Below are 15672 nucleotides of genomic sequence, written 5' to 3'. Positions count from 1 at the left end.
CCTATTTAAAAAAAAAAAAAAATCCCGACTCAACACTATGTATAATTAGATCTAGCCAATATGCCACTATGTATAATTAATTCTAGTTAGAATGGTTATGTGACAAAAGGATTCAGTACGCAGTGGTATAATAGACTTCTAAATTCTAACATAAAGATACACCATAAATTTTACTCAACCATCATGATATGTTGATGCTATGACATTATTTATACGGGATAATGATGAGGTAATGCTTTAATGGGCACGTAATTGATGGGAAATATTTCTCTCTCTTTAAAGAAAGGAAGGTGCTCTTGCAAATGGACAACAATGTACCATTTCTGCTTTAGAGAAAGTCCAATCTTTGTTGTTATTTTCCATACAAATCAAGGCCAAATTTGGTGGTTATTGAAAGCAATCCTATTTCTTCACCACCACCAAAGAAAAAAAATGGCAATCTTATGGAAAAATTTTCACTTTTATTTTACTCCTTATACTTATAGTGTTGGAGTTGTAACAGATTTGAATCTTTTGAAATTTCAAATGTTACAAATTAAACTCTAAATTTTGTTATTTTTAAATTAGAATTAATTTAAACAGAATATGTATTACTTTCATATTGGAGAAAATTTGCACAAAAAATAGGATATTTATTACTTTCAGTTCCATTAAGCTCATTCAATGGGTGGTTAATCTCGTTTTTGATGTTTGGAGATAGTTTCTATACTTTTTGTGTTTGTGAAAAATATGGTTTTTATGATGAAATGAGTATTGAGGGTGATGAATTTTGTGGCTGTGTTTTTGAAGGATTTTGTCCTTGTGATTGCATAAAAATCATTGATGGGTTAGAGCATTTACAATAAGAGAGCTAAAAAATTTAGCGTTTAGCAACTCAAAAACTTATTTTATCTATTTTAACAATACACTTTACAATACACCAAATATCAAAGTTTCTATTTTAACATACACCACATTAAAATAGTATAAACAAACTAATAAAATAAATATAATAAACCATAACTCACCGCCACCATCAACCTCAAGAAATAAATTTAATACACCACATTAAGACATTTCTTTTGAATGGTGGAAAGGTGGTGCTTAGGAAATGTTGAAGCCAATTTCATGGCCTTTGAAGGGGTTTGACGAAGGTGAGATTGAAGTCTTTTTAAATTAATTTCAAAACTTTTACGTGAGAGAATTCTAAAATTGTCCAAAGTGGTTCCCTTTTCTTTGTGATTCCTTTATTTATGATTTTTTTTTTAAAGATTTCTAAAAACTTAGGGAACATTTTCAGCTAAGAGAAAAATTGGACAAATAAAGATTTTTTTTAAGGCCTGAAATCAGATTGCCAATCTGACCCATCAGACTATCAGAGTACTAATCTACTTATAGTGGGCTCAAATCAACACATCAATTCAAGACCCGGTGAAGTATGGCACTTTGACTCCAATTTTCAGGAAAAAAAAAAAAATCCACTTTTATTCTGATTTTTGGTATTTTCAAAAGTTATATCAATTGGTACTGGGTTTATTATTTAAATGGAATTTTTCTTAATTAGCAAGGATAATTTGAATTGGGACTAGGTTTTTCAATAATCAATTTACTTATTTATTTTTGAAAAGCAAATTATTATATTTAATATTTGAAAATTCCACAATCATCTTGTAGGATCTTCCTATGCATATATGTACTACTGATAATCTTTCAGTTGAACCAACAGAATCAAGATTTTAATTGAATTTTATTTTAAATCAACAATTTTTTTTAGAGAAAAAACCCAATTCTTTGATTTTTTTTTTTTTTATGGGAAGAAAAAAAAATTCTAAAGATAAAGAATGTTTTAAAATACAAAATATCTTACATTTCTTTTTATGCTCCCCAAAAACTCATGTTTAGTAAATGATTATAAATTTTATATTTGCATTCAACTTCAAAATACCAAAGGATTTAAACAGAAGGTAGGATCATATACGTGTCCGTTTGGCATGATTAATTTTGCCAACTTATTTGACTATTCAACTTATTTTTGCTACTATTTATGGGTTTTACTGCATTTTTTGATATTATTTATGGGTCCCACTATATTATTTCAACTAACTTTTACCTTTTTTTACAGTACTTTCAACAAAAAGTTTTCAGTTTCAATAAAATAAACGGATCCCAAATAGACTAGTGAAATGCAGACTTGTAGTGCTGATAATAACTTTGATTATGTGAAAAACAATACTAATAATAATTTTATTGTTATTTATTTAAAGTAACATGGATACACAGAACAAACCAGTAATAAACTCTGGACAAATATAATGCTTACAAATTCCTTCGAAATGATGCTCCCCTTCTCTTGGAAATGAACATAAATAATATTCTAATTGCACAAAGTCTCTTACTTTATTTACTTTCTTTTGCAAATCCATCAGGTCCACTGCCGTCAACGGTGGTGATTTCCTTCTGATAATATTTTCCTCATATTTTGGTAAGGTGAATAAATTTGAGTTTTTTTTTTTTTTTTGATAGCTTTAAATAACGGTTATGACAGGGGATTGATTATATGGCAGAATCCTAGCCTTTTATTTTAAAAGGAAGGTGGGAATTTAAAGAATTCTATATGGTAGAGTAATCTAAGAACTTTAGAGGATCTTAATCCAAAGACACATTTTATTTTGATCATTTATTAGTCAATATGTTAGTTTGCATACTTGGTATTTTCATGTGACAAGTCATTTATGGTGCACAATATATTCATTATTTATTTTGGGAATTTTTTATTATTGGTTGCTGCAAATGATATATATAAATAGTTATTATTGAATCCTATAAAAAAAACTATTTATTATTGAATATAAATAAATAAATAAAATAAAATAAAATAATTCATTATAACTTTTGCTTAGTGAAAGGTTTAATAAATCAACTAATTAAAAGATAAGATGGAAGTCTAAATAAAAGAATATCTCACAAGATCAAATTTTTGGGAGATAAACATTTTGGAGAGACTCCTTGAGTAATTAATACAATATATAGAGACACACTAAGGCAAAAGAACTAATCATTATTTTCATCTTTATTTAATGTGAGACTTCACATACATGTGAAACCCAACAAGAATCACATGCTCTAACACATAAGATCCTTACTTTTATATACATATAGATAGATTTGTGTTAACAATCACGTCTCTCAATTTCTTCTAAAAAAAAAAAAATTCTATCAATTGCAATGCAACATATGGTATCATTTCTATCAAATAAAAGCATCATTACTTATGTTATGTGAATTGTAGTATCAGTATAGCTAAGGTTATCGAAAATTCAAAATAGCAACCAGATTGGAATCCCACTTGCCACTTTGTCCATTCGATTAGTGATGGGAATGAGAAGTGAAAAAGACATCTTATTGTAAGACAAAATTCAGAGTGCAGCGGAAACAAAATAACATACACATACCTTCAGCCATAGTTGTTTAAGTGTTTAGAGAAAAAGAAGACTCACTATATGATAATAGTGTTTATAAAAGGTGTCTTCTAGTCTATGACCTTTACTTTACATATATCCTTTTGATGGAGACAGGCTATATACATAGGCTAGACTAGGGACCCTTTTAAATGAAGATTTCCATAACTCTCCTTCCATCAAGGAGTTTAAAAGTTGTAACTTCATGGTGTTTATTAACCAAATGGGTTACACCATTTGAGAGTTACTAAAGGATGTTACATCTAACATGTAACTTTCACAAATAGGAAACTTAAGACATGAGTTTCATCTTCACTCAGATGTGGGCCACATAAAATTCTCTTTAAGGAGATATAATCCTACATTCTCCCACTTGGCCCACATGAAATTTAAATAACTCAATAAGTGATTATCATTATGCTATAGCCATGATATTATCCATGTCACTAGTTGTGAAATGCTCCCACTCAAATAAAGAATCCAATACATGAATCATGGCGGTAATACCCTTAATTATAATGAGTACTTCCTTCCATGTATTACAATGTATGGTAATATTTACGTGAGTACTTTATGGGCCATTAATTCTTTATGAATGGACTACCTATTAGCCATTCGGGTCCTCCTCTAAACATCCCCACAGATATACTGTTCTTTATTTATCACCATGGATTAAATAAACTTTATATATATATATATATACTTTATGTGCACAAAATAAAAATCATATATTTTCTTCTCCAAAAATAACCAAATATGTGTCCAAAACATAGAATAATTAGAGAGAAATTAAACACTAAATGAGCTAACAGGTTCCATACGTCCAAAAGACTTTTATACTGCTTTGTCGGCAAACCTTTAGTTATGAAATTAACAAATATTAGCTCAGTAATTTTAACACAATGGACACTTTCAATTTCTTAAAACTCTCTCTTAGACTGAGTTACTTTATGTCGATATGTTTATTTCGGCTTTCACATTCATTGTCCTCAGAGAAGAAAATTATAGCCGAGTTATCTTTGAAAAAATCTTTAAAGGTCTCATCATAAAATCAACAACCTTAAGACCTATCCATAATGCCTGTCTTATAGCTTCATAGCATGTAGGATGTCTTACATGACAAAATAAAATCACTACTTCCAAGTAGTATGTCACATATTTAGGCGTAAAAATAATGCATTTACTCCCACTGATCTTAAGGTATATTCACTGATTAACAATGTGCCCAGTAAAACCAAATGGCACAACAAAGTTGGTGTACCTTTATATACCATTAGTAGGGTGCTTATATGCCTAAATTTTGCAATATAAAACTTTTATTGGGAGTCAAACCTTAATGGATCTTGTAAACTAATATAAATAGCTTTCACAAAACCTTTACCTTAAAGGAATAAATTCCCAAGTTTTACTCTTGAGCAATTAGATCACTCCCACCCTTGTACTTAATTCTCATTTTAACATATTTTATTCAATGAGATGGGTGATTCATCCACATGAGTACCAAAACATAGATCCACAAACCCAAAGAATATAAACTTTAATGCTATGAATCTTAAACTTTAATTCTAAATTAACCAATGTTAATTTAGTAGTAAATTCGACCTTCCTATGGGCAGAGGTGCATCATGCATGAATTTACTATAAAACTTTATTCATAAAACTAGTAAATATAAACACTAAGAATCAAATTTTCCATACCTATGGGCCTAGGAAAAATCTCATCTTAATGCTATATTCACCATTTTATTCCAATTAAATCATAAAAATAATAACCTCCCTATGAGGCCAAGTCATTATCTTCATGAATTAATTGCCACTTAGATGCCTTTGTACCTAATGAAGTCTTGTAAAAATTTCTTGATGTGATTATCATCATGGCTTAGGATGCTATGGCCACTCCCATGTCATTTTGATATTCACCACTTCAAATAGCATCATAAAGATCAACCAATCCTAATATTGATCATGACAATATGCACTCTAAAATGACATGAATTAATACTTAAATACATGATAAGTGCAAAGAAACCTAAAATGCACTTAAATAAATTACTCACTTGAATGATCCAAATCTCATATGTAAGTGTAACAATAAACTTTATGAAATAATTTCAAACTTACATGCAACACATTTATCCCCATAATTTATTGTAAAAAGTTATGGTTTCCAAAATATAAGGATCATTTGTTTTATCATGCCAAATATATTGATCCACAAAAAATTGTCTCTAAAGCAATTTACAATTGAAAATTGTACAAATTATTGAGGCCTGTTTGTCATATGAGCCACCATACTGTTACAAATTATTTTCCAAATAATTAAGATTTTATATCCAGGAAACAAACTTAAATACTTGGATGAGCACTTGATGAATATCAAAATCAAAATCAAATCTATGAACACTTTAATATTAACAATTCCAAATAGTTGAATTACCTACTGGTGCACATTAGCATTTTGTAATACACAATACGTGGACAATTTTAGAGAAAACAATGTCATTGAGTCACAAATGTAATGAAAAAACAAATTGATATAACATATTTACCTTTGAACCTATGTAGTTCTATATAGTTAATAATCTTATGGATTTCAAATTGATTCTTCAAATCTCAAAACTCAATGGTAATTCATTACGAAAATACCAATAAAGATGCAAAACAAAGCTTGTTCTCTAGGATTTAAAGTATACATGCTCTATATTTGCATCCAGCACAACTTAAATTTCATCCCAAAATTAAATTAGTGCATACAAACTTTAACCATAAATGGTACAAAAATATACCATGATTGGAAATAATAGAAATTTCTCAAACTAAAATCACTAAACAACATAGCATGAAGGATGGCTCTGATACCAAATGTAAGACAAAATTTAGAGTGCAGCGGAAACAAAATAACATACACATACCTTCAGCCATAGTTGTTTAAGTGTTTAGAGAAAAAGAAGACTCACTATATGATAATAGTGTTTATAAAAGGTGTCTTCTAGTCTATGACCTTTACTTTACATATATCCTTTTGATGGAGACAGGCTATATACATAGGCTAGACTAGGGACCCTTTTAAATGAAGATTTCCATAACTCTCCTTCCATCAAGGAGTTTAAAAGTTGTAACTTCATGGTGTTTATTAACCAAATGGGTTACACCATTTGAGAGTTACTAAAGGATGTTACATCTAACATGTAACTTTCACAAATAGGAAACTTAAGACATGAGTTTCATCTTCACTCAGATGTGGGCCACATAAAATTCTCTTTAAGGAGATATAATCCTACACTTATATGTTGGCTTTAAATATTACAACTGCAAATGAAATTAGATATATAATTACTTTTCCAAGCATAATATCAATTTATTTGGAGTTACATATAATATACATATGTAAGATGAGTAATATAAGCACTACGCAGAGTACTTCTCAGTAAACCATAAGCATGTTTATTAAGCAGGCCAAAAAGTTCTTCCTTCCATTGTAAAACTTTATGAGCCTGCAATAGAAAACATAAAGAGGAAAAGTCAAAGTAAGTAAAGAATTTAATACCAACATTAAGAGGGAGACAAGTTTGATTTTTGACCTTCCGTATGGCCAAGCATGTTGCATTAAATCCCAGCGCCAAGAAGAATGTCCCTGACCAATTGCAACTCAGAGATGGCCTTGCTAATGTCCCATCGTTCTTGTGGCAACTCCATAGAGCATGCCAAGCCAAGCTTCACCATGGATATCAAACACTCATTCGTTCTATTTGTTGGGGTGCAATTGTGATTGCCAATTACTTCATCATTATTGTTTAAAAGTTTTGGGTCCGCAATCTCCAATACACAGTTAGGCCAGGCTATGCTAGCGTAGTTGTGAAGATTCAAGCCTCCATCAAACATACTATCTGTAGGTCTCTTTCCTGTTATCATCTCCAACAATAAGATTCCATAACTATAGACATCCCCTTTAGTTGACACTTCACTTCCTAAACCGTACTCTGCCATTCAAAATGTTTGATATAGGTAATACAGTCACATTAAAATTTAGGAACTCAAAAAGTAATCACATTAAATGTGGGAAAATATATGTTAACAAATGAAAATTTCAATAAATTGTTGTTACCTGGAGGAGTGTACCCAATTGTTCCTCTTATTCCAATTGAGCTGCTTTGCTTCAGATTTGTTTGTTCTAAAAGAAATTTTGCAAGTCCAAAATCTCCAACATGAGCAATCATATCATAGTCGAAAAGAATGTTACTTGGCTTTAAATCACAGTGAACAACTGGCACTGGGCAATGGTGATGTAGATAATCGAGTGCACATGCAACGTCAATGGCAATGTTTATTCTTTGAAGAAGGTTCAAATTTTGTATCTCTACTTGCCCAAAATCTTTTTCCAAATCATGTAACCAATTTTCTAGATTTCCATTGGGCATGAACTCATAGACTAGAGCCTTAAAATCATTACCATGAAAATCCACACTTGAGCAAGAAGTTATGATCTTCACAAGATTTCGGTGACGAATATTTTTCAAGGTTTCACACTCAGAGATGAAGCTCCTAAAAGCTCCTCTACGTTGAAGATTTAGTACCTTGACTGCAACAATTGATCTATCCTCACCAAGGATGCCTTTATACACTGAGCCAAAACTACCCATACCAATTAAATTTGCTGTAGAGAACCCATCAGTTGCTTTAAGGAGCATTTGGTAAGATACTTTCAGAAGTAATTTTCTCAAGTAAGATCCCGAAGTGGTTTCTCTTCTTCTATTTTTGTGCCAAGAAAATAAGAAAAATGACACTGTGGTTACTGCTAGAATCACACAAGCCATTGAAACTAAAATTTCGATTGTAAGAGGCCTCTTCGTTTTCTTCTTTTCTTTTGTTAAGCACCTAGGCAACTTTAGTTTCAATATGCCCCCACAAAGCCTATTGTTTCCTACAATTGATAGTGCGCTAGCATTTGCAAAAACTCCTTTTGTTGGAACCTCTCCCTCAAAATCATTGAAGGATAAATTCAAATTCTTCAAGGAAAGTTTATCCAAGAAATTTGGAATTTGACCTGACAACTTGTTTCGAGAAAGATCCATAACTTGAATACCTCTTGAAGTACTCAAAGATGTTGGAATTACTCCCTGAAAGAAATTGCCTTCCATGTAAAGGTACTTAAGGCTGGTGCAGGAGCTAAGGCTACTTGGAATTTCACCAGACAACTTGTTCTCAGATATGTCCAATTCTGCTAAATGGATAAGATTGCCAACCTCTGATGGTAATGATCCAATTAAAAAGTTTCGAGCTAAATTAAGTGAATTTGACAAGGAGGAAATTGCAAAGAGTTGTTTTGGAATGGGGCCACTAAGATTGTTTTGAGATAGATTTAACAAATTCAGATTTTTGCACTTTCCTATACTTGATGGGATAGTTCCTTGCAATATGTTATTTTCTAAATGCATGACACTTATTGAAGACAGGTTTCCAAGGGTAATTGGTAACCTTCCTGAGAGTTTGTTGTTATGTAAAAATAATCTTTGTAACTTTTGGAGATTACCAATATCACTTGGGATTGTGCCTGTGAATTTGTTTCCATCCATCCATAAGTGGATCATGCTAATCAAATTACCTATCCCTGAAGGGATTTCCCCAAAAATAAGATTGTTGCTGATCATAAAAAATTCAAGTTGGGTTGAAAGATTTCCCAAAACATTTGGTAACATACCTTTGAATTGATTTTCTGAGAGGATCAAGTTCTGCAAACGGCTACAGTTGACTAGAGATTTAAAGAAATCCAATTCATCAGCATCTCCGCTTCCTAAATTATTTACATTAATAAGTAACTTTTCCAAACGTTGTAAGCCTCCAAAATTGTCTGCAACTTTTCCGGTAAAATAGTTTACTTCAGCTTCTATGGATTGTAGCTCTGAAGCATTAAATAATGAGGTTGGAAGAGACCCAGTAAATTGGTTTGCAGCAATTTGAAGCCATTGGAGATGGGGAAGGTTGAGGAATAAGTCTGTGGGAAGACTTCCACTAAGCTCATTTCCACCCACTGAAAAATCAATTATAGATGAAAGATTATGCAAAGACGAAGGAATCAAACCCGAGAGTTTATTTCCACCCAGTGCAAGATGTTCTAAGCTTCTTAGTTGACCTAAGGCACTTGGAATCTGTCCTCCCAAGACATTATAGACTACAGATAAAGTTTGGAGAGAGCTAAGATTTCCAATGAAAGGTGGGATTTCTCCAGTGAGATGGTTTAAGTGAGCAGAAAATTCTACTAGCTTTGACAAAGAAGCAAACTCCATTGGGATTGACCCTGAAAGGTTATTAAGACCGACCCTAAGGTACTTGAGGTTGGAGCAATGGGAAAGGTTTGCAGGAATTTCTCCTTGGAAGGAGTTGTTAGTCAATCTCAATACTTGCAACCTGAATAGACGACCAACTTCATTATGAATCTTGCCTCCAATGGTGTTGTTCGAGAGAATGATTTCCCTCACGAAGCTGAGGTTGCCGATGTGTGGAGACAAGGAACCCACCAATCCTCTGGACGTAAGGTTTAATACAGTGACTCTTCTATGCTTGCGGCCACACGTTATACCTTCCCATTGGCAGAAATGGAGAGAATCATTCCACGAGCTCAAAACTTTTCCAGGGTCTTGTGTTATCTTTGTCTTGAAGGCCAACAAAGCCTGATAATCTGTCTCATTCCCACCAAAATAACTAGAGGTGCCACTATTGCTAGATAAGACAGCAAGAGTTGAGTTTACATTGAACAAGAGAAGGATGGCTAGGAAGTGAATTGAGCACAGAAGTCTCGTTCTCATTGCTACAAGTGAAGATCCACTTCCTTGCTGATTCAATTTAATAAGCAAGTTCTGGGTTGTGTTTGAGTAAATGAGGTTGAAGCAGTAGAAAAATGTTGCAGAACTAGGGACTTGAATGATGAAAAAGTAGAATTAGATTTTGGATGGCGAAGTGAGTAGTGGGTCATAAGAGAAGGATGGCTTGGAAGTGAATAAGATCCTCTTCCTTGCTGATTCTATTTAATGAGCAAGTTTTGCGTTGTGTTTGACTAAATGAGGTCAAAGCAATAGACAAGTTGCAGCACTAAGGTCTTGAGTGATGAGAGAATAGACAGGGATAGTGGGGTGATCATATAACGCGAATGTTACTTGTTAGTTGTTATACCGTTTCCTCGCGCACACCGGAAAAAAGTAAACCACTAACGACGATAGTTCGTCTAGATTGGGATAGTGAAGTGTGTGGTTCGGATCACATCGCAACAACTAATATGAATGCTACAATTTTTCCTCATACACGAGGAAAAAAGTAAACCAATAGTCTTTGTCTTTTTTGAAGATTCCCACTTTTGGTTCATTTCTTTCATTCAAATTCAATGGTTCTAAGTTCTACCAGAGATGGTCCAAATTCCCTTCTTTTTACGGTTTACTCTCATTGGGCATTAAATAATTTAATTTAAAATTTTTTTTTTTTTAGCTGCTGAAGTTCAAATTGTTATTATTAGAACTAGGAATATATCACAGAATATATATATACTGATAAAATATCACAGAATATATTACAAATTTTTTTTTTGAAAAATAATTACAATATACTGCTAACCTCGCAATTCGAACTTTTTACCCCCTAAATCCCCAAACGTTTTATGTATAAAGAGATGTCAATTCAACTACAAAATGATTCTAAATACCATACCGAGGGAGCCTTTATGCCATGTATATATGAACTAGAATGACTTTTGTCTGGTCTCACACGTTTGCTGAAAAAAAAAAAAAAGCCTCGTTGTTGCTTATATGACCTTCTTCTAAATTTTTTAGAACCAACCTTCTTCTAACTTTAATTATACTATTTAGTTTTAAATTGTTTGTCATGGATATATAATAACCATAAGATGTTTGTAATTAACATAATCATACTATTTAATTTTAAATTGTTTGTCATGGTTATTGTAAGGACACAATTTTGTAACGAACCTAAACAGTATTGGGTTCGTACGTAAAAGGGCCCAGACAATATGATTTGTAGAACGTGGGTGTAAAGAACTAGGTTAACTGTGGTCTCTCTTAAAAAGATTCACTCTCAAGAACGTTAAAGGTCTAAAGTTGGTACAATGAACGTTTTCTTTAGTAACCAGTGCAACTCTTTTTCTCTACTCTTACTTTCTTCTTTTCTGTCTATGTCTGTTCTTTTCTTTCCCTTTTTCTGTTCCGATCCCTTTCTTTCATGCTTTTCTTTTAGTTTATATACTCCCTTTTGCGCTGCATCCTTACCGCACACGTGTAGGTTGGGTCCGGAGGATTTCTTTCTGTCCCATCTGGCACCTCCTAGAACTTCCTATGGGCAGCTGTAAGGCTGCTTCCTTACTGTTCAGGTATCACCTCCACATTAATGAGGCCATAGAGTTGGTTAAGAGGTCATTAATGCGGAGGTAGCTGTAGTTACAGATATTTGTTTGCCTTATCTCTTTCATCCTTAGTCGGTTACTCTTATCCTTTACGGTGACTTAATTCTGAGATCTGATCGTAGTAAGACCACGTCCCGATCGTCCTCGGACGCGATCATCCTCGGACGCATACTACCGAGGAGTATGGCGTCCTCAGACGGGTACACGTCCTCGGATGGGCCACGGGCCCATCAATCCTGAATCAATTTTGAACCCTATGGGCCCATTAATCGAACGGTCCCCACAATAGCCCCTCAAAATCCTACTTTTCGACTCCTCGGGAGAAAAGGTGGATTTTGACGTCATAAGCCTGCACCTGTGCGCATTTTGGGGCATGCCCCTGACGCTTCAGCACCCCAATTTTGGCAGCATTAAATTCTGACAACTCCCTTGTCTCCCACGTTCGACGGTGAGATCTAAATCAAACAGCAGGGGGCTTCTCTTGTTTTGTGAGCGGGAATTTCACCGCTCACGATCCTCACATGACTATAAAGGCGCTCCCTAATTAAACCTGCACCTTACCCTTGATGATTACGTGGTTCCAGAGCTTATACATTGAATCTGCCTTCTTCCAGTCTTCGCTATTCTCCTGGCGACTACAAATAATCGTACGTTGTCCTCGGTCCTTCCTTTAAACCTGTAAGTCCTCTTGAAGCTTTTACCATTTTTGTTTAAAGCCAAAAAGTCTTTTCTACTAAGTTTTTTAGAAAAATGGGGAAACAGAAGAATCCCTTTCGATGTCTCGTTGACTCCGAGGAGGGTATTAGAAACTTCCGCTCTAAGTACAAGATTCCCCCAACGGTAGGGATGAGGTATGTAGCCCAAGGGGAGTGGGTTGATGCCAGGCAAACTGGGGAAGTAGTTATCCCCATGATAGCCTTTATTGAGGGCGGGATGACTATCCCCATGGGTAGTATCACTAGGGGTTACCTCAACTTTTTTAGGCTATCCCCCACCCAATGTGCTCCCAATATGTTTAGGGTCCTGGGAAGTGTAGACGCTCTGAATCAGAGAATGGATCTAAAGCTAACCCATCATGACGTGAATTGGGTGTACAGCCTTCACTGCCTAGCTAACCAGGACTATTATCTCAAGTCGAGATATCCTGAAGTAAGGCTAATTCAGTGCCTCCCCACTTCAAATAAGAACCTAAAAGAGGATTTCCTTATTTTTTCTGGGGAATGGCATGATGGTCTACCTTGCCCGACTGTAGAGGGAACACCAGGTGGGTGCGAAGTTATAGACCTATGCTATTTAGCTCGCGAACACATTTTACTTACCTTTATTATTTTCGTGTCTTACAACTTTAACTTTAGAATCAATGGTTTTGCAGATAGACGCTACACAAAGCCCAATCTCAGATTAGTCAATAAAGCGAGCCTAGACAGATTATTGAAAGCTGAAATATACGTGAACGAGGCCGATGGTCAGCTATGGGCAGCACATTTAATTCTTGGCTATACCCCCCTTTCTTTTGGCTTTCAGGCGCCGAAGTGCGTGATTAGGGCACGCGATCCTCGGCTTCGCCGTATCAGTGTTGCCTACGAAGGGTTTATTGTTCCAGAGGGTATTCCACTTCCCAAATACACACCTCGCACAGAGCCTCTTTTCGTGGCCAGCGTCTCGGCGGGACCTTCTTCACCCTCACCTTCCCTTAAGAAAAAGGGAACCAATAGGGGAAGGAAAAGGGGAAAAGACGAGGAAATCGTTGTAACAGTATCTGAATCTGCGGACGATTTCGGGATTTTCGATCAGCCCACAAGCCCCGAGGAAAATCCTGACGAGATGGGGATACAAAGGAAACCTCAGAAAAGCTTGATGGAGCTGATGGAAGGTCAACCGGGAAAGTCTGCACCTGCCAAAACAATACCATCCCAGGCTTCATCTCTTCCAGCCAGGTCTCCTCCTCCAGCTCCTCGCCACCCTCCTCGATCATCTCCGCAACCAGCGCCGCCCAGCGCTGTCGAGCAGGAAAAACGTAGGGAACGGAAGGGCAAGGAGGTGGTAGATGCGAGCAAGTCTCGTCCCATTCGAGAGGAGGATGTCTAACGAGCTGCAAAGCAGCAGAAAACTAGGCACCCCGTTATGCGGGGCCAAGAGAAATCCGATTCCCCACGTCCTGAGTCACAAGCGTGGCTGCCAGTTCCTATACTCGGTGGGGAGCCCCTGCGAGACGATGCCTCTATAAGGGACTTTAACGGCGGCATTGGGTGTCATGTAGCCTCGGCCATAGAGGAGGCCTTATTGCTCCCAAAAGATATGGCTGAGATAAAGAGTATGAGGAAGAATCAAATCATCCTTGACAACAAACGATACTTGGGCATGGTGAGAAGCTGTCTTTTACACTGTTTCATTCTATGACTGTTACTTACTAATGCGCACTTTTCATTAACTATAATGCTAACTCCCCCCCCTCATTTTTTACAGATCATCCAAAATACTTTCAAGCTAGATGAGATGCTCAATGCTTGCTCCAATCAGCTAGATGGTGAAAGGAAAAGAAGGGTAATGGCTGTACAGACCTTGTCCAAATCTGAATAGGATTTAGTCGACGCAAGGAAAAAACTACAGGTCGAAGAAGAAGCTCGCAAGAGTGCTGAATCGACATCAGAAGGCTACCAGAAGCAGGCCGAGGAACAAGCAAAGCTTCTGCGCGAGGCGAATGCCGAGCTGAAGAAGACTCAGGAGCAAGTTCTTGTTCTTAAGAAGCATCTAGAAGAAACTCAGAAGCTAAGGGAGCAAGCTGAAAAGCTCAGAGAACAAGCCGAGAAAGCGAAAAACAAGTCCGAACAGGCAATGAATGAAGCCGAGCAGAGGGGCTACGAAATTGGGATAGCTGAAACTGAGAAAGCTTTAAGAGCCGAGGTTCCGGAGGTGTGCCGCATCTACTGCGCGAGAACCTGGAGTGAGGCTCTTAACCGTGCTGGGGTTGAAGCCTCATCTGAGCTATGTAAGCCAGAGAACGTATATTACCCCGAAGCGATACGCTCCTCAGCTCCTCAACCATACCATGCTGATACTCCTTCCCCAGCTATTAACCCTAACGAGGAGGTTTTGCCTCGCAATTCCCTTCCAGGAGCTTCCCCAAACAAATCTACCACTACTTCGAAGGCAGAGACGGCCTCACAGGGTTTTCAACAAGAATTGGACTCCACAGTTCTATCAACTGGGGGCATTACCAATTGAAAGTAAAAAAGTAGAAACTGTTTTGTAACTTTAAACAGACACTTAATAGAGGACTTTTTCGCTTACTTTCTTATCGTTCTGACGGCTCCAAGTTACCTTCACACTCATTTACTTTGTCGTCGTAATTTTGTATGGGTTCATTTCAACCACCTTTTTCATTGTATGCCAATCTTGCATTCGAAGCTCTCTCTTTCTGAATCCTTAATGAATGTTCATAGGGCATTTATTTTCATCAAGTTTATGATTTAGAAAACTCATCACAACTCTATTTATCATTTAATAATTCAATATACAACTTAGAAGGTCAATTTCTACCGAGTTTGTGGTCCGAGGATTTGGCATAACTTAGCCTTTGTTCCAAGTTTTAATATAAATCACAAGATGTTAATTTCCACTAAGTTTGCGATCCAAGGACCTGACATAACATAGTTTCTGTCTAACAATACAGCATGAATGATAGGATGTTAATTTCCACTAAGTTTGCGATCCGAGGACCTGGTATAACTTAATTTCTGTTTAACAATTCAGTATGATAGGATGTTAATTTCCACTAGGTTTGCGATCCGAGAACCTGGCATAACTCAGTTTCTGTTTAACAATTCAGTA

At 35.7% G+C, this 15672-nt stretch overlaps 1 protein-coding gene across 1 annotated transcript; it reads right to left on the bottom strand.

Moving 5' to 3' along the window:
• Positions 1-6758: 6758 nt before the first annotated feature.
• Positions 6759-10406, bottom strand: LOC115988872 (receptor kinase-like protein Xa21). The gene is made up of 3 exons (XM_031112499.1): positions 7543-10406; positions 7019-7417; positions 6759-6931 (listed from the first exon to the last, which is right to left on the bottom strand). The coding sequence occupies exons 1-2, from the start codon at positions 10238-10240 to the stop codon at positions 7044-7046; spliced, it is 3072 nt and encodes a 1023-aa protein (XP_030968359.1). The 5' UTR covers positions 10241-10406; the 3' UTR covers positions 6759-6931; positions 7019-7043.
• Positions 10407-15672: the final 5266 nt, after the last annotated feature.

This window comes from Quercus lobata, chromosome 5 (genome assembly GCF_001633185.2).
Source record: "Quercus lobata isolate SW786 chromosome 5, ValleyOak3.0 Primary Assembly, whole genome shotgun sequence".
In the NCBI taxonomy this organism is placed as follows: Eukaryota; Viridiplantae; Streptophyta; class Magnoliopsida; order Fagales; family Fagaceae; genus Quercus; species Quercus lobata.
Note: the sequence above shows the minus strand (reverse complement) of the source record. Positions and strands in the feature narration are given on the sequence as shown.